The sequence below is a fragment of the Ambystoma mexicanum genome, chromosome 12 (assembly GCF_040938575.1).
Source record: "Ambystoma mexicanum isolate Mex_15411 chromosome 12, UKY_AmexF1_1, whole genome shotgun sequence".
Taxonomy (NCBI): domain Eukaryota; kingdom Metazoa; phylum Chordata; class Amphibia; order Caudata; family Ambystomatidae; genus Ambystoma; species Ambystoma mexicanum.
Genome location: NC_090936.1, coordinates 596837119 through 596855889, shown reverse-complemented (window position 1 = coordinate 596855889; position 18771 = coordinate 596837119). Strand labels below are relative to the sequence as shown.

General features: G+C 47.3%; 1 protein-coding gene across 1 annotated transcript in view; it reads right to left on the bottom strand.

Annotated features, from left to right (window-relative positions):
* LOC138513860 (Golgi membrane protein 1-like) overlaps positions 1–18771 on the bottom strand; it is a 191322-nt gene that overhangs the window by 26661 nt on the left and 145890 nt on the right. The window contains exons 7-8 of the mRNA XM_069628975.1: positions 12265–12429; positions 7071–7232 (exon numbers count right to left, since the gene is read on the bottom strand). Coding sequence (XP_069485076.1) covers positions 7071–7232; positions 12265–12429 — 327 coding nt within the window. The remainder of the gene's footprint in view (positions 1–7070; positions 7233–12264; positions 12430–18771) is intronic.

The window sequence follows — 18771 nt, the reverse complement described above, 5'->3', positions numbered from 1 at the left end:
CAAAATCCATGGTCGAGGCTAGTTTTTTCTGTTTTTCATCGTTCCCGATCCAATTCCTTTGACGCAATTTGTTTTTTACAGTCTGTGGTCTTGTCAATATCGCTTCCCATGACACACCCGCATCTTCAATTATAAGGGACAGTTTTGTCGTCCAGCTATTTAGCAGGTCGGCTGATGGATGTCATATTGGCGTGCTCCAGGTACCAATTTCATTTTTCGAAGGATCATTATCGATTTCCACAGAACCGTTCCATAGAGTGATTCAATCTCTAGTTCATATCGGATTGATGTTATAGATACATTCTGTGGTAAACACAATATCCTCCGCCAACATTTTCCTTCTAACTTTGTTTTGATGTCACAGGAGATGTTCCAACCTGCTTTGCTTCCAAATGAGATTGCTGGAACCATTTTTTGGTGATAAAAGGTCAGAACAGGTTTGAGAGTGAATTTGCCAAAAGCCGCATGAAGTTTTGCTCCCTGCGTCGCAAAAGTCTGCATCCGGGCAAAAAGATCTTGTGTCCACACCCATTCACGTATTGAGGTGATTAACAATACTCCTAGATATCGTATGCTGTTTACTTGTTCTAGTGGTTCATTCTTTATTCGCCACACAAACTTGTTTTTTTTCCTTTGTTTTTTTTGGCCTAACGAGATGGTCTTCGATTTTTTTATGTTAATTTGTAGCTCATTTGTCTCACAATATCCTTGTAGGGCAACAAGCAATCTTTGTAGCCCAATTTGAGTAGTGTCTATGAACACAATTTCATCAGCATAGATTGCCCAGCTTACTGGCTGTCCATTTGTTAGTGGTGGAAAAGTCCTTGATCCTCGTAAGGCTACCGGTAGGTCTGAGATGAATAATTTAAATAGCGCCGCCGCCAGGGGGCAGCCTTGCTTCACACCTCTTTCAGTTTTGATTACATCAGAAAGCTCGACTTGAGCATTCAAACGGACGCAAATCGAGGTATTTATGTGTAGGGCCCTTAAAGGTTGCAACAATTCACCAGGACAATTCCAGGATTTTAATTTGGCCCACAGGTGATCTCGATTCATACTGTCGAAGGCCTGACTGAGGTCAATAAATGCAAAGTAGACCTTTCTACCTCTCCTCATCGCATCCTGCTTTATCAAGTTCAGGAGTAATGGGTTTAATTCCACTCCTACGTCTTTTGTGAAGCCAGATTGACGCACATCCACCAACACAGCATCTTCTGCCCAGCGCGTCAGCCTTTTCTGCCAGAATGCTCCAAAGACCTTTCCAATCGTGTCAAGAAGGGCAATCGGGTGATAGTTGGACGGATCGTCTCGACTGCCCTTCTTGAACACTGGAACCACAAATGCTCTCAGCCACGAGGCTGGCAAGGTCTTCTCTACAGCAATTCTCTTGAAAAGTGCTTCCATGAAGCTTGCCCACAGGGTACTATTTGCTTTGAGCAACACATTTGAAATGCCATCAGGGCCTACTGCCCTTGAGTTCTTCAATTTCCGAATTGCCAATTCAATGTCATCTTTGGAGTCGATAACCTACCAGACTGATGGATAGTCTGATGGTAACGGCGTATTTAAACTTCTCTTGTTTCCGAACACACGTGTAATGTTCTACCCATTTGGCACCATTACCACCATTTGATAGTGAATATGCATATTTCAGGGAACCAGTTTTTAAAATTTCCCAGATGTGTCTCCTGTCATTTTGCATTATTAGACACAACATCGCTTCCGCCTGATCTTGCTCTCGTGTAACATTAAAGGACTTCACCCAATTACGGTATTTTTGTCGACGCTTTTTCATCTGCACCAGACCATCCTCCAAATTCAGTCTCTTCAGTAGTTTTAGGTCTATTCGCAGCACTTTCTTTGCTTCATTTATTTTTTAACTAAAAGGGTGTGTTTTAACTGCAAAGTCACCATTGTGGATTTTTTTCTTTACAACATATTTCTGCAGCAAAGGAGTGTAATTGACACCAGCGTCTCGTGTCACCGTATTAAGGAAATCTGCTGTAATTCTACTCACTTGTTCTGCGCTTATTCACACCCTATTTGCTCTGTTGTTTATAGTTATTTTTTCAGTGTACATCACCCGGTTCAATTGTGACGCGCCCACCCATGTCAGGATTACTGCATCGTGATCACTTTTGGTTGTCTTTACTACGGCCAACGAGTTGACTTTACCTAGTAAGTTCTTTGAGACCCATATATAGTGTAGAGTCTTTTTGCTCTTGCCCCGCTGCCAGGTATAAACTGGAGGAATGTCTCCATTCGTACAACCGTTCAACATCATACGTTCTCTTTGCGATAATTCTTTAGTCCGTCATTTTCCTCTGTCCATTTGTACTGAGCTGTCATTTGTTTTGCCTTTATTTTGGACCACTGCCGACTTATTAAGCCAAGCATAATTGAAGTCTTGAAGTCACCACATATTATGATTTCGGGGTCTAAAAATGATATCAAACATTCATCAATCAGAGTAGTTACTGATGAAATAAATGTTGCTTCCGAGATCATAACTGGATTCCAGTATATGTTAATTACCATCATCATCCTTTCATTCATGTTTTTTGAGGTAGTGGTTTCGAATATAGTTTCTTGAACAAACATGTTTGGATTTAAGGATGATTTGATTTTCCAATCACTGTTGTTTTTAATCATTGTGATCAGCCCTGAAAATGGACGACCGAACATGTTCTTTCCGGCAGGATTCAAGAAGACAGTGTAACCGTCGCAAACATGTGGGTCTCTTAGCCAAGTTTCTTACAGGCATATTCAAGTGGAATCCTTTGCTAATAGCCACTTTTCCTGAAACAAATGAACAAAGCCTCGAATATTCCATGATGATAATACACAATTTTTCTCCTCATTACAGACATTATGCTAGTGCCGGAAGTGAGGTTGTTGTGTTTTACTGAAGGATTTCTGGGCGGCCACTATTTTCACCGGCTGATTCGCTTTTAACTGGGTCCACAAATCCTCTCCTCTTTGTTCTTTTGGAGTCTGTGCACCTGTGTCGCGTTGATTGTGTTTTTGTTATGATATCTGCTCATCAACAAGCTTTACTTCAAATCCAAAGAACAGTAGGTCATCTTTTGCGTTGAGTGTCGTCGTTGCTATTGATCCTGATCTGATGTGTAGATTTACCCAATCAGGTCGATCTTCTGACAAGTATTCCACAACAACAACGTCGTCTGATCTTATTTTGTATAATGTCGGGACACAGTGTAATAAGTTCATTACATTGCCTCTTTTTAGGTTGATGTCTTTTTGCTCATTCAAAATATTTTTAATTTGAATTTTCCATAGTCCATTTCCTTGCTTTTTATTTGATTTTAGGCGTGACTCCGACGTTTGTCTCTCAGCTTTAAGACGTTGCGCTATTGTTTGTTTAGGATCTAATTTCATGAAGGAGTCATTTTTTACCATCTTCTTTGTCTCAAACTTTCTTCCTTCCTTATCACTTGAATTTGATCGAGACTCAGGCATGTTTGCCATTTTCTGTTTGTTTACTGGCACACCATTTTCGGTTACGATCGGTCTTTCTTCACTTGGTCCAGAAGTACAGATGTTGTATGTGTGACCTCGGGAGAGTTGTTCTTTGCCCAGTGTGGCACTGATGGCGCCCTCATCGTCATCAATAGAATAAGTTGAAAACTCACACAACTCGATGGAAGCTTCCGACGAGGTCAGCAGTAGAATTCTCTCTTGGTCTTTTTGAGCCAATCATTGGTTTTACTGTTTGGTTAGCATCATTTGTCTCTTTTTGGCTATTTTGAGTCTTCTTTTCCGCTCGCACAAATATATTTGTTCTTGGAGGAGTTGATACATTTCTAATTAATTTTTTTGCATTATTTGTGCGTGCTCTTTTGGCCCCGTTTTTTTTTACTACATTTCGTTTGAGCGATCTTGGCATACATTTTTTGTTCATTATTACTTCCGACTCCCTGGTGTATTTTAGTAGCACTTTTAAAAATCCAAAAGGACAGTGTTTTAGTCAGATTTGTTATTGGGGGGTCAACCACACTTGGATCCATCACTTTAGGCCCGTTTTAATCACTGTCGTTCTTCTCCATAACAGTGGGAGGTTTGCTGCCACAACCTGCCTCCCAACACCCAGTTAGTGAAGAGCTTTCAATTGTCGGTCTAGGTGTTAAAACAACCAAATCTTTTTCCTTCTGTGATATCTTTTTTTAACTCTTTGCTTAATCGAGTTGGTGCCACATCTTTATCCATAACGCCCTTTGATATGCTTGACGTACATAGGCTTTTCTTTCCTGTTAAGTCATCTGCGTTCTCTTTGCCTTTTGCCTTTAGGTTTTTTTCCACATTTCGATTTGCTGTTAGCTCATCCTCTTCAGAGCGCTTCCTTGTTGAAACATTATGGCGCATCCATTTTGTGCATTCTATAATTGCCTCAATCATGGCATCATTATCTCCCTTCGCTTATCGGGCGACATCAGAAAGGCGTGATTGCCATCTTGAGGAGGTTTGAGCTTCATGGTCCATCCTTGATGCTATATTTTGAGCAAAGACATCTAAGGACAGGAGCTTATTTTGCATTGTTGCTAACATTGACATTTGGTCTCGTACTGCGTCGTTTAAAGATTCATATAGCTTCATGAAAGGTAGGAGGGCAATCGACGTTGCAGCCAACACATTATTGTGTATTTGAATACCCGCTGCTGTTGATAGGTCATTTTTAACATTTTGCTCCTGTTCTATACTTCCTAATGTAGATTCACCAATGCTGCAACTGGAGAAATCTTCTTACGGAAGCCCATGTTTTCCTGGTTGTGTATCACTTTTCCTCTTTTCCCACTCCTTTTTTACTGACTTGTTTGTACTCCCTTCATCTAAGAGCGCTGGTAATACAATTTTCTTAGTGGGGGTTTTGTTTAGAGGTAGTTTTCTATTTTTATGAGATATGCCCTTTTGCATCAGCCCATCTTTGTTGAGGTGTTTGCTAGTATAACTTTCATTTAAACGAGCCTGTATTACTAGGAAGTCTGCCTTTAATCTTTCAGTAAAGCGGACTTGCCTGGCTGTCAATTCAACTGCTTCTGCTTCCATGGGGTAGCATCGTCGTGGTGTTTCAGTTAACTGTTTTGCATTACTACTTTGCAGTTGTACTTCTACTTCCTGTTTGTCGCAGTCATTGACTATACCACCCATTTTTTCAACCCTGTCTTTTATCTTATTTGGGGCCTCATCTGCCCGAACCAGTGTTTGGGCTGGTTTCAATGGCTCTGTTGAGCTATTAGGCCCTTGTGACAACGGCATCTTCATGCTACATGAAGGCAGGGGCAGGGTATCAGGGTGAATTTGTTCCGGTTGCTGGCACTGAGATTTATCGGTCACCTCCCGATCAGCTCCAGTCCTATCGTGGCTTAAGTCATGGTTTAAGTCATGGCTTAAATCACTTGTTAACTCTGGCTCTTCTCCTTGGTTTTTGTCTGGCATGTCATCACTGTGCAACTTTATCGCCATGAGGTCTGAGTCAGTCATTTCAAAAGGTGAATCCTGCACAAAGTCAATTGCATCAATATATATTGAAGGCGAAGGAAATGCTAAAAGCTCCACCTCATTGTGATCGTGTTGTAGCAGACTAGACTTACTCTCAGCCATGATCAGTGCCTGCTTATTTTTTTGGAACATTTGCATGTTTAACAGAGAGGCGTCTACTAGTCTTGATGTTCATTTTACTAAAGACGGCACTGTGTCACTGCCCATGTGTGTTTCAGGGCACATTTCAGCATTTAACCCGCCAATAGTATAAGCTTTGGATTTTCTTACCTCCTGCGGCACTACGGCCATGTTCACGGGTTTCCGTCGAAACAGCAGCGATTTTTTCCACGTCTGCGGTCCTTGCAGGGTTGCAGCTCCCGCTGAAACCCAAGTCATCTGGATGCTTACAAACAAGCGTTCGCTTGTGCGGTCTGGGCGGGCTGGCGTGGACTGGTGCAGACTGAACTCGTCACCGAACTCCGCACCGCACTCCGCGCCTTGACGTAGATTTTATAGGGAGGTCCAAGGAATTAAAGGTGCAGTGTCTTTGAAAAACTTTGCTGCAGCTCCTCACACAATAGCTTGCTAACCAAGAGTTCTGGTGCAGACTGAGCTCATCACCGAACATATATCTCATAAATATTAATGAGGGGTATCCTGAAAACCAGATATGGATCCAGCCCTCACAGTCTGGAGTTGGATAACCCATCTCGAGAAACTCCATCTCTAATTCACATGAAACCATTTCAGATGACAGGGGATGAAGGCTGTGTTTGTGTGTGATGTTATCCAAAGGAGGTTTTATAGACTCTCCTATTGGCTAATGGGAGGCATGTGGATCGCCCTTTCCATGTTCTGCCATGAGGATAAACCCTTAATTTATATATGAGTTTGAAATATTATGTTCTCCACCATCTGTTGTCTCTTTACCAGCACAAAGGGGAGCTCTGAAGGTGAGGAGGCCTTCCTGTTGTCCAGATTTCAGGTAACACAGATCTGCCCTTACATCAGGCACCCGATGTCGAGGTTATTCCGTATTGCACATCAAAGGCTTAGTTTAGGGGTTGCTTGAACATATCACTATCATGTAGGAGCTCCACCAGCTTCCCGATGACCCTAAAACCATGACCTGAGCTGTCTAAATGCTGAGCCAGAGTCAGCTTCGCCCCATGTAGCAGGCTACCTCAGGAAACTTCACAGATGGGTCGAGGGGTTAACACCGGGGCCTGGCGTATAGGGGTCATAGAGTTAAAGGTCATAGCTGCAGTGCGGACACTTCATACCATGCCTGCAGGCAACATTTCCTCACGTTTTAGGCTGATGGCACCAGACGTTGAAAGCGTTTTGAAAGACAGAGTGCACCTGGATCTTAGTGTGTGGCTCTCTGATGGGTCTAAATATAAATGTCCAGTTTTTATTAAGAGGATTGTTCAAGTATTCATTGGATAATGAGCTATTACGATATAATAATTCATCACATTCTCCACAGGCAATGCTTGTCCTATTGGCTGATGTTGCCTTAGATCACATATTTTTACAGGAATAACAGGGCAAAAATGTGATAACCATACCTGAGTTAACTGATACATTCTTTGGTGGATTTTCTGCAGGCCGACGGTCAAGTGGGGCACTCAGAGCAGAGGACCGTGGTTGTGGTAGCTTGGCGGCAGCTGGCGCCACTGGCAGGGCTACTCTTTTCTCATCTTCTGCTTCTGATTCTTCAACTTTGGGAACTGAAATAATAGCGACAGGTCAGCCTTAACATGTCATGACATACAATGCAACATGTTTTTTTGAGGCCATATGCCCCGAGGTGGCGGGCCGACCCTGTAGGTAACGGCCTGCTGCCCAAGTTAAGGGCCTGAGCGCATGTTACCGTAAGGGTGAGCACGCTAAATCACCATTAGCACCCATGTAGTTCCCTACACGGGTGCGAATGGTGTATTTTTTTTTTTTTAATAAAAAAAAGGAAACTTACCTTTACAGCGTGCCCCGGCACCGTGCAGTGTTGGTGTGCTGGAAGTCCGTTTTCATTGTAGATGGCGGTGAAATCAGCAACATTGAAAAGGGACTTCAAGGACACCAGCAATGCGTAGCACCAGGCTGCACTGTAAAGGTGAGTTTTGCTTGTTTTAGATTTTAAAAAAAGACAACGTTGGCACCCGTGTAGGAAATGACACGGGTGCAAAGGTGAGGGGGAGTGGGGAAAGGAAGGGAGCGCTAGCTAACCATGGTGCTCGGAACGTGAGCTTGTACCTTAGAATACAGCCCAAGTACAGAGCATCCATCCTGATTGGCCAGCACCCATTCCACCCCCACGCCCCCAGGGAACTAATGGAATTTATGTCAAACTTCAATCACAACAATTCTACTTAAGGTTACTAGATAACTTCATGTCACTTGGGGCAGCATGGTGCGGTCCTGGACTTTCATTTCCCCATCAATTGCATTCTGGGAGTTGTAATCTTGCATCACTTTACTTGAATACAATGGATTAAAGTGAAAGGAAAGATAAAGCAAAGCCCCAGACGAGAAGAAGCCCTGGTGACACAGGATCATGTGGTAACCCTACTTCCTGAACACTGATATCGTCACCCTGCTGCCAGGCCATGCGGGCAGCATTTACACCTCTTTGAACGGATCCCTGCAGAAAGGGATATCTTACCAGGTTATACAACCACAGTCCAACTTCTTGCTACGTAATTCAGCCCAAGGACCTGCTGGATCTTTGAACGAGGCGTGAGAGAATGTGGTATGATTTAAAATACCATTATGCTGATAATGCGCCTGATGTCCTGCTCTGAGTTCAGAGAGTACTACCGCTTGCGCCTTCCTGCTAAGGTGCTAGATTTGCCTAGTACCTTAGGATCTCTGCATGAAGTTGCAGCATGCTGCTGTGGAATGGTCTGAAGGGAGGCAGATTAAAAGAGAATAGCTTTTTGGAGGTAATAGGATTTTAAGCAAAACCACCCTGTCTAGGCCTAGGTAGTAGGTAGCAGGCTGACTCCTGGTCTGTGGCAAAAAGGGGATGGGCAAAGAGACCACGTCAATGGAAAGAGAGAAGCTATTGGCAAACACTGGCATTGAAGTGGCAAGGTGGACACACAGCATCATCAGTCGTTTGGATTTTTTAAACATTGCGCAAAAATATTCACAAAGGGAGTCACTGAGGTTATCAAGAAAAATCTAAATAAATCATGTACTTAAATGATGAGAAAGCAGTGTTTCTAATGGTAATATGCCGTACAGTAGGGTGCAAATGGATTGAAGGGCCTGGGGCGTAGCGGACCAGCACTAAATGCTAGCATCAGGTGCGCAATTGCCCGCAGTGGCCCTGAGTAGCCACTGAAGAGGGGGGATGTCAGAGCCTTCGTTTCAATGGTCAAGTCTTCTTGAATACAGGAAGTATTTGGCATATGATTGGAGGGCAGAAGGATCACTGACTCTAGTAATGGCCAGGTCCGGCAGGAGAACATCATCTAGTAATGGCCAGGTCCGGCAGGAGAACATCATTTACAAGGTTCTGCAGCGATCTCAGACGCCATTTTGATCATCATGTGAAGTCAAATTAGACAATGAAGGCTGTCTGCTTGTTACGTTAGACATAGGCGCTGTGGGGTCACCACTCTACGTGCTTTCTATAGACCCCACATGAGCAGACACAGCTCGCACGCCCAATGTTATGCCCTGAAGACAACCCCTTAAAAACAACTGCAGTAGTGGGCCGAGCCTACAGTGATTACTTATGTGAAGTTAAGATGAACATACTCGCCCTTAGCACTTAAGGGGTTAATGTGCATAGGAGCTTGAAGAGGCTAACACTCCTCCACACTGGAGCTACTAGCTTCTGCACCAAGTAAAGTCTCTTCACCAGAACCAGGGAAAGCTCTCAGGAGACGACGGGGCTTTCCAGCAGCCCAAGTATCAAGAAATATAAAACAGCCTGTGTGCAGGTTACTGTTCAGCAGGTCCCAGTTGTTGCACATCTCTGGCATAGGGGATGTTTGAACCTTACTAACAAGTGGTGCTGTGACCATCCTCTGCCACCCGTTGTTCCTGACCCTAAAACCATTATCTCAATTATGCACATTCATTCATTCATTCATTCATTTTGTCATTTGTTATAGCGCCTTTCCCCACAATTATGGTCCCAACACGCTTTTGGTTGAACGCCCTTGGAGGGACCGGAGTCCAAACATTTGGGAGGTGCTATTATGCATGTGTGCATTTCAGCCATTAAAGTTATGCGAGGTTGGCCAAGACCTAATAGCCACTCATGTCTAAATGGAGTGTGTATGGGTGCAGCCGCAAACAGTCGTGCCTCAAACAGTCTTTCCAAATCCAACTCGCTACGTTTGGCATCCTTTCGATGCTTGACGACGAGATCTGCTATAAAGTCATAGGACAGAAGGTCCTCAGCGTGCGGAAGGCATTGCTGATTGGGGCTTCAGACCTTGTCTTCTATGACCCATGTGAAGAACTCAGGGTGACAACAAGTAAGAGAGACACTAGTGATCACAGTTCAAAGGTGTTTATTGGACAATTAAATGCTGTATGCAGGTTGGAAAAATGCCTAATCTAAACCTAAATCTAAGAAGGGAGCAAGCGCCACCATCAAATGAAAAATAAGGCAGCCCTAGTGCCGTTGTGTCAAAATAAAAGGGCCTATACTAAGAAACATATTGCCAAACCTTACTGCTACTACAAGAGGGGGTGTGGGATAGTTCTTAAGAAAAGAAAGAAGTGTTCTAAAAAAAATTAGCCCAGATGTGATCTGGTGAATTGGGTCTCCCTTCCTCACGTTTTAGCACGGGGTAGGATGGGAGCTTGGAGCACAGCACTGTCTCTGGCTTCTAGAGCACGAGACGGCAGTTCTCAGGACCATCGATGCCCAAGTTCCATTTCCTCTGAAAAACTCTTGCCTTCAAGCCTGAACTGTTCAAATAAAAAAAACAAAAGTTCTTTTAATCAAAATGAATGTTCGTTATGGTGATACTTGTTCACCCTTTTAGGTCCTCCTCTTCTGGACTGATCCTTCTCAATTGTAATCCACAGTACAGATAGGGTGATGGCGTCACCCTGGGTCCCCCTACTCTGGGTTGACCCTTCACGTATCGTATTCCGTAAATGTTAAGGTCTTTTTAAACAGTTCGAAATACACTGTTTCTTAGGACTTTAGACTGAGCCCTCCCCTGGGATTCGCTGCCCTTGTTTCCTTTCACTTTGGGATTCACTTCCCTTTCTTTCACTTAGATTGTAGATCAAAGTCTTTCAATTGTACAGGGATTTTGCTTCACCCTCACGTATGACCACTTTGATTACTTTGGTGGCCTTCCCACGGCCTTCTGGTATCTGAAGTTCTGTTCAGATGGGGATCGATCAGAGTCTCTGAATGAGCAACCACGTGGTGCCGCTTTTCCCCCTGCAGCTGGTCTCCCCTTATCACATGTTATAGTTCATTACACAGTTCAATACACTTGTTTCAAACTTGCCACTTTGCACTTTTCACTCAACACAGCCCAGTTCTTATTGTGTCTCCCTTTGACTCACCGCCTGTGCTGAACAGCTTGGCTTTTGTCTTACCTGGGGTCAAGGCCGGTACCATGGGCACAGGAGCTCTGCTCTCTCCTGCTTGTAGGTGTTAAAGGAAGGGGGATACTGCGTCTCACCCATCCGTGTCCAACTCCCACTCCCGGAGGACCCCCCCCCCCATCCAGGTTATCCTCCCTCACTGGTGCATCCCCCGGAACTGTATCCAATAGTGATGGCCATGTCCTGGCCACCTGGTTGAAAGATCCCCGGGGACTAGCTATGGCAACATGTTCAGGTTTCTCACACCCTATGTGGCCATCCAACAGCATTGGAATAGTACTGAACCCTTTGCAATTCACCATAGATCCGAGGAACCTCAGTGTACTGGTTAACTGCATGCCATGTCTGCAGAATGCAATTTCTAGGGCCCTGTTCTACTGTGCATTCAGCAGCAGAAAGGTAAAGTCTAAACCCTGTGTAGCCCTTCATAGGGGTGAAGGTCTGCAGAATACTGGGGACCAGGCCTATCTTGCCTGTGGATGTCAACACCAATGTCCCCAGGTACACATGCAAAGCCATCAGTAGAGTACTGAACCACTGGCAATCCTCAACAGAGGTGCAGTGATCAGCTCACTTGAAGATGCTTAACCGGCCACACAAGGGACCAGCTGACCTAAACTTGCCTTCCTGGTTAAAGAGGGGATCAGTTGATTTAGAGATGTCTCTTTGGTCCCTGAGGGATCCAAGGAATGTGATGGGACCAGACACTGCAAACCCTTTCAAAGATCGAGCCCACATGAAGCTCTGCTCCTGTCCCTGTAATGAATGTATGTAAATGCCAAGGAGGCATGTTCACTGGGATGTGCTCTATGGCATGAGTCTGATACCATTGACCTCTGAATGTTTTCGACTTCATCTCCCTTTATCCCTACCCATTATAATCAATGGTGAGGGATCATGGAAGTCGTAGTCCATAATGTATCTATAGCTGCAGGTTGCAGGCCTGTGTTCTATGGATTCGAAAAGCTCAGTGCATTCTTCACAGGGCATGCTGTTGATACCGACAGATGTTACATTTAATCAAATATTTAATTTGAAGAGACAGAATAAAATATAATAAACTTACCTGAGCCACTGAGATATTTCTGGGTAGAATTGGCACCAGTGTACGCTCTAATGGGGCTCTCATTCAAATATTTTAACAGAGGAAACAGTACACAATGATAACCATACCTGAATTAATGGGTATATTTTTGGGTAGATTTTCCACCTGCGGACGCACTGATGGCACTCTTATCACAGGGGATGGTGCTGGTAAATTGGCAGCGGGTGGCACCACTGGCACGATTCCTTTTTTGTCATCTACGGCATTTGTCCCGGATTGGTCTTCCTTGGGAACTGAAAATACAGCAACATGTCACCACTCGTTATGTGCATTAGCCAATGCAAAATTAACAATAATATAAACCTCTCGACACAATTCCATGTGATATTGCTATTGCCACCATTGTAGGAGCTCCCATTGACCCATAGTGCTGAGTCCAAATGGGCAAGTGGTCTATGCAGGGCAGGGGCACCCATGGGCTCTCCTTGTGGTAACAGTGGTCGAGCATTCAAGGCCATGTAATTAGGAGAGAAGCTGGGCGGCCAAGATACAGTCGCACTTTAAGGCGTTCAGTTTGCAAGAATGTCCACATCAGAAATATTGTGAGTTTGTTTTATGCACTGTAACAGTTACTGTGATAAAGTCACACTGTGGGGGGCATTTAAGGGAGACCGGGAGGCCCAGGGGGCAAGGGAAGCTACCGGCTTCATTATGTGACCTCTAGACGTTGTATAATAAGAAGCCCAAGGAGCCTCTCCCTTTCCCCAACCCCCTAGCCCTCCTGCCCTCCACCCCCTGTGAATGAAGAGTGTGTGCAGACTAGAGAACAGGTATCCCAAACCCCTGGGACTCGGAGATACACACAGGAAGTGACCAAGGAACTATCGGACCCTGACCTTGGGTTCAAGGATCCAGAGTCAGTGAGGTTGGAAAAGCTGGAGTAAAGCTCCCCGGAAAAGACCAGCCATAAATCATGACAGAGGTCAGAGGGCATGGAGTACAAGTTGCCAAGAGCATGCTGAGGCCATAGCCCAGAGCCTGGATGGAGCCTGAGAAAACAACAACCGGAGCCTGTTGTGGTCTCACATCCTGAGGCGGCGACCTCTGAGCCGTTCATGGGCTCATAAAACAAAAACGGCAGTCTGTTGTGCTCTCACATCGCGAGAAAGCGACGTCTGAGCAGTTCATGGGCTCATAAAAAACAACCGCAGTCTGTGGTGGTGTCACATGTCATGGGCTCATAAAACAACAACGGCAGTCTGTTGTGCTCTCACATCATGAGAAAGCGACGTCTGAGCCGTTCATGGGCTCATAAAAAAACAACGGCAGTCTGTTGTGGTGTCACATCCGGAGGCAGGGATGTCTGAGCCGTTCATGGGCTCAAAAAACAACGGGAGCCTGTTGTGGTCTCACATCCTGAGGCAGCGACGTCTGGGCCGATCATGGTGTTGTAAGTGGGAAAAGGGACAGAGCCCCTTTAAGAGGGGAGCCCAGGACTATGGGAGGGAGCGGGAAGCGGGAGGAAAGGGAGGGGCAAAGGAAGAGGCAGGTCAGTAAGAGTATGGAGGAATAAAGAGGAGGTCATAGAGCACAATGGCTCCTGCGTGGTCTTTTGGTGTGCGTGGAGCGGCCCCATGAGAGAGGGGCTAACAACTGGCGATGAAGGGAAACGTCCCGCGCCGTGGAGGAAATGGTGAAGGGCCCGAGTGCCCAGCAGTAACGGGGGCCCGTGTGCCCGGCAGCGACGGGGGCCGTGTGCCCAGCAGTGAAGGGCCCGCGCGCCCAGCAACAATGGAGGGCCCGTGTGCCCAGCAGCGACGGGGGCCTGTGTGCCCATCAGCGACGGGGGCCCGTTTGCCCAGCAGCGACGGGGGCCTGTGCGCCCAGCAGTAATGGCGGCCCGTGTGCCCAGTGGCAACGGGGCCTGTTTGCCCGGCAGTAGGAGGTGGGCCCGTGAGCCCTGCAGCGGGCCTGCGCGCCCAGAGTAACGGGCCTGTGTGCCCTCGTGGTGGACCCGTGTGTCCTGCAGTGGGCCTGTGCGCCCAGGAACAGAGGTGGGCCAGAGCGCCCTGCAATTATAAGGGGGCCTGAGTGCCCGCAGTGGGCCTGCGTGCCCAGCACCATCGGACCTGCAAGCCCGCGTGAGCGGCTGGGTCTGTGCGCCCAAAGGGTGGTAGGGCCTGCGCGCCCAGCAGCTGAGGAGGTGGAGGCCGGTGTGCCCAGCAGCACCTGGGGTCCGTGTGCCCGCCATGAACAGGGGCCCGTGTGCCCAGCAGCGGAGGGGATGGTGGACCCGTGCACCCGCAGCAGATGAAGCTCCGGAGGAGGGTCTGTGAGCCCAGCAGAAGGAAGACGTCGCGGGAGCCCACCCCGACAGCAGAGTGGACCGCAGGACGCAGCCCAGCAGAGGGAAGACATCGCGGGAGCCCACCCCGACAGCAGAGAGGACCGCCGGACGCAGCCCAGCAGAGGGAAGACGTCGCGGGAGCCCAACCCGACAGCAGAGAGGACCGCAGGACGCAGCCCAGCAGAGGGAAGACGTCGCGGGAGCCCACCCGACAGCAGAGAGGACCGCCGACCGAAGACCAGCTGAAGGAGGAGCCGCCAAGGGTAGCCCAGCAGAGCCGTCGGAACAAATCCCACGGCAGGGGGAGGCCAACGCACAAGGGGACCCGAGCAGGAAGAGGAGCCGCCACCAAGACTACGGAGCCGCCGAACAGCGAGGAGAAGACCACGCCTGCAGCAACCGTGATAGCGCAGCAGGCCCAGCCGTTTGCCCGCTTCATCCATCGGCGGCAACAAGAGGAGGAGAATAAAAGGACCGCGGCAACTGTAACCCCAACAAGTAAGGTGTTCTGTCGGGGGTCGAAAAAAAAGGGGGAAAAGGAACCTCGCGTCTCCCACACGTGACACATAAAATAATATGGAGAACTACCATACAGAAAAGGAATCCCTGTGTTTCCCCACGTGACACCCAAGGGGATAATAAGCTAAGAACGCTACGGCAGAAAGGAATCCCTGTGTCTCCCCGTGTGACATTAAAGCAATTGTGCGACAGAGACCGCCACAGCAGAGAGAGGAACCCTGTGTCTCCCATGAGTGACACCCATACAGACAACAGAGACAAGCCAAAACAATAAAAGGGACTCCCAAAGCCAAAGAAGGAGGGAAACCCTGTGTCCCCCCAAATGACATTCAAAAATAAAGGAGTTTGCGACGCTACGAGGGAGAAAGAAACCCTGTGCCCCCCCCACACACAACATTTAATGAGACCATACAGCTAAACCAGCCAAACCACAACAAAAGAAAGAAAGCCTGTGCCTCCCACGTGAGACCCAATCAGGAAGACATAACACCAAGAGTTAACTGACCAACGCCCACGTGCCACCGGACTAACGAAAGCAGACCAAGCGACACCATCATGTCGGCCCCGGATGCAGCGAACACCAATGCCCAACTACCAGTACCAGGAGCACCCTCCTCTCACGCAAGCCTAATGAGGAGACCCGCCCCTTTCACATTAAACCCATGTCACGACTAGGGCCAACGATGGGAAGAGTGGATGGAAGAATTTGAGGACTTTTTAGGTGCAATTGGGAACAAAGACCCGCCAAACAAAATTAGCATATTTAGGAACCTGGTAGGAAAAGAGGTAAAGGACATCATCAAGACAATCCCAGCTACAGACAAAACCACGTACCCACGTCTCCTAGGTGCACTAAACGACAAACTCATAACAGGATCCAACAAAGACTACGAACGCCTTGCATTCAACCAACACAGGCAGCGTCCACACGAATCGATTGGGGAGTTCGTCATACGTCTCCAGCAAAAGAGAGGAGACTGCGACTTCACCAACTTCAATGACGAAGAAGCCATAAGATTAAGGATCATAGAAGGGTGCACCTCGTCAACATTCAGAAAACACCTTCTCATAAAGCCCCTACCCCTAGCGAAAATACGAAATCTGGCAAAAACCTACGAGAGAGTTGACGCACAGGCAACCACCATTGAGAGGCAAGTTCAACGCAACGCCATCGCGGCCCTCACGGAAAGGCAACCGCAACAGTCCAAGGCCACTCAACCCTGGAGACAGCATAAACTCAGAAGACACCGGCAACAAAACCCAAGCAAAGAGCAATTCCACAGGCGGGGCTGGAAACACACACACGGACAACCATATTCAGCCTTGGGACGAACATGCTGGCGCTGTGGCCAGGAAGGTCACCTTCAAGCAAAATGCAGAACACAAGCACCCACAAGTGCTGCATATCGACCGATACCACCTGCCCAGGAAAGATACCCGAACTTACCGATGGCACTGTCAGAGACCGGAAAAAACACAGAGACCGTGAACACCAGCCCTTCTAGACATCACGGGCATGCACACCCCCTCCACCCTGGGTTGACCCACCCAAAAGAGGACGGACCAGCACTTGACACATGAACCTCACCCGTCCTGCGAGAGAACTATGAGTCTCACAACCACCCAGAACCCTTCAAGATATCATACGGGGGAGGGAATGCGGAAGCCACAGGAAACGTTGGTACAAGGCAACTGTACCAGACACGGGCGGAAGAACAACCCCTAGACAAACTCCAGGACCATGCCGGCCAATGGAGGACCGCACAGACACTGCAGCCAAAAGGTCCGTCAAGACGCGACCCAACCCAAGGAGGCCACAGAGTGTCTAACGCCATCCGCATGATACCGAGTCCCGCCATAGGGCACAGCCGTCTCAGCCACCGGACAGCACTACAGCAGGCACTCATCAGCATTCACTATAGGTCATTCGGAGCAACCCACAAGAAGGACCACGTGCCGGAGCAAGATGCGGGAGAAGAAAACAAAACCAGAGGACAGACAAACCGCGCAGACCCCATCCTAGCGACAAGGGACAGAGAGCAGGTGACAACTATGACAGAGAACTACGGCAAAATGACGCCAAAGGACTCCCTCCTCCACGAGCTATAATTTGAAGAGCAGGAACCAATAAAAGGAGAAGCGATCGAGAGGAAAGAAAAGGAGAGAGCAAAGACTTATGAAGCACCGCAACGAGAGAGCGTGGAAGAGACCCAGGAGCAACCAGGCAGGCCCCACCGAGCCACAAAGAGACCCCAACGTCTCATCGAGCAAATGTGACCCCGGAAGTCTCATGTTAAGCAAGGGGGAGGTGTTGTAAGTGGGAAAAGGGACAGAGCCCCTTTAAGAGGGGAGCCCAGGACTATGGGAGGGAGCGGGAAGCGGGAGGAAAGGGAGGGGCAAAGGAAGAGGCAGGTCAGTAAGAGTATGGAGGAATAAAGAGGAGGTCATAGAGCACAATGGCTCCTGCGTGGTCTTTTGGTGTGCGTGGAGCGGCCCCATGAGAGAGGGGCTAACACATGGGCTCATAAAACAACAACGCGGCAGTCTGTTTTGGTAATCTGAGCTGTTCATGGACTCAAGCCAAGTAGGGTGACACTCGGTTGGGTTGTGAGAATAACCTCAGGCAGGTAATCACCCAGCAGAGAATCAATGTAGAGGTACATACATGCAGCAGCGTTGGTTACCCCTGGCATTGCGTTTGTAACCTCTATGTGTACGAGGGACAGAAACTGGCAGGGCTACCATTCAGTGAGTGACTGCCTCTGAAGCATGAGACTGTGTGAGGAGACTGTCCCCCTGCCCAGCTTTCACCTGTGCCCAAATGCTCAGAAAGTAAGCATCACTGCTTTGCTTGCACTCATTTGAAGTATAAGTAATATTTTACACACTTACTGTCTGTGCTTCACCAGGAATCCTCCTTATCCGATTGGAACTGTGCTGCTTTTACATAAGTGAGGAACATTTAGGGGTCGATTTTTGTTGTTTCTTTCAGTGTTTTAGAGACCAGCCCAACACCGCTCTTGACTGCTCCATTTTTTTGTGCTAAAGAAAATAGGTGCCAACAGCCCGCAACACACCTAATACATGGCATGAAGTGGAAAGTGAAGATCTGGCGATCGATGCTTACTAGTATATTTGCAAAATAGTTACACCTGGTGCACTATTTCAGGCTCTTCTTAGCATATGATGGTAGCAACTGCATGTGTCAGGCTGCACCGTCCAATGCATGTTCTCAGAGTGGATAGCTCAACTAGTTAAGGAATGGCCTCTGACATGAGTTTCGCTTGCACCTCACAAACTTAAAACACTGCAGGGGCAATTCACCCCTTCATGCTTCTGAGGTTAGTAAGTACCTTACCATCTAATTGTGTATGAATGCAGCATATTATTACAGTGCTTAGAAGCATGACAAACTGGCATTAAGCCCTATATAAAATATTGATTTTTGTAATGCAGCATTATCTGGCATTAAATGTCACCAGAGGGGCAAATGGGACTGCACTGGGCATATGGTCACAGCAACTGGAGATGTGAGGCTGTGCCTTAAATATGATCAGTATACAAGAGATTAATAAACCACATCAGAAGGCATTTGAGGCTGCCCTTAGCATTTTATCGAAGTCCCTGCATATGTGAACCTTTACCTTACGTGTGGTGAATATGTCAGGCATGTGACGAAATTCCTGGCATTGGATGACATTTCTAAACCTTGTGAGGATGACTCCAAAGGCGTCACCTGCACTTGTGTAGCTACACCTTACATATGTTT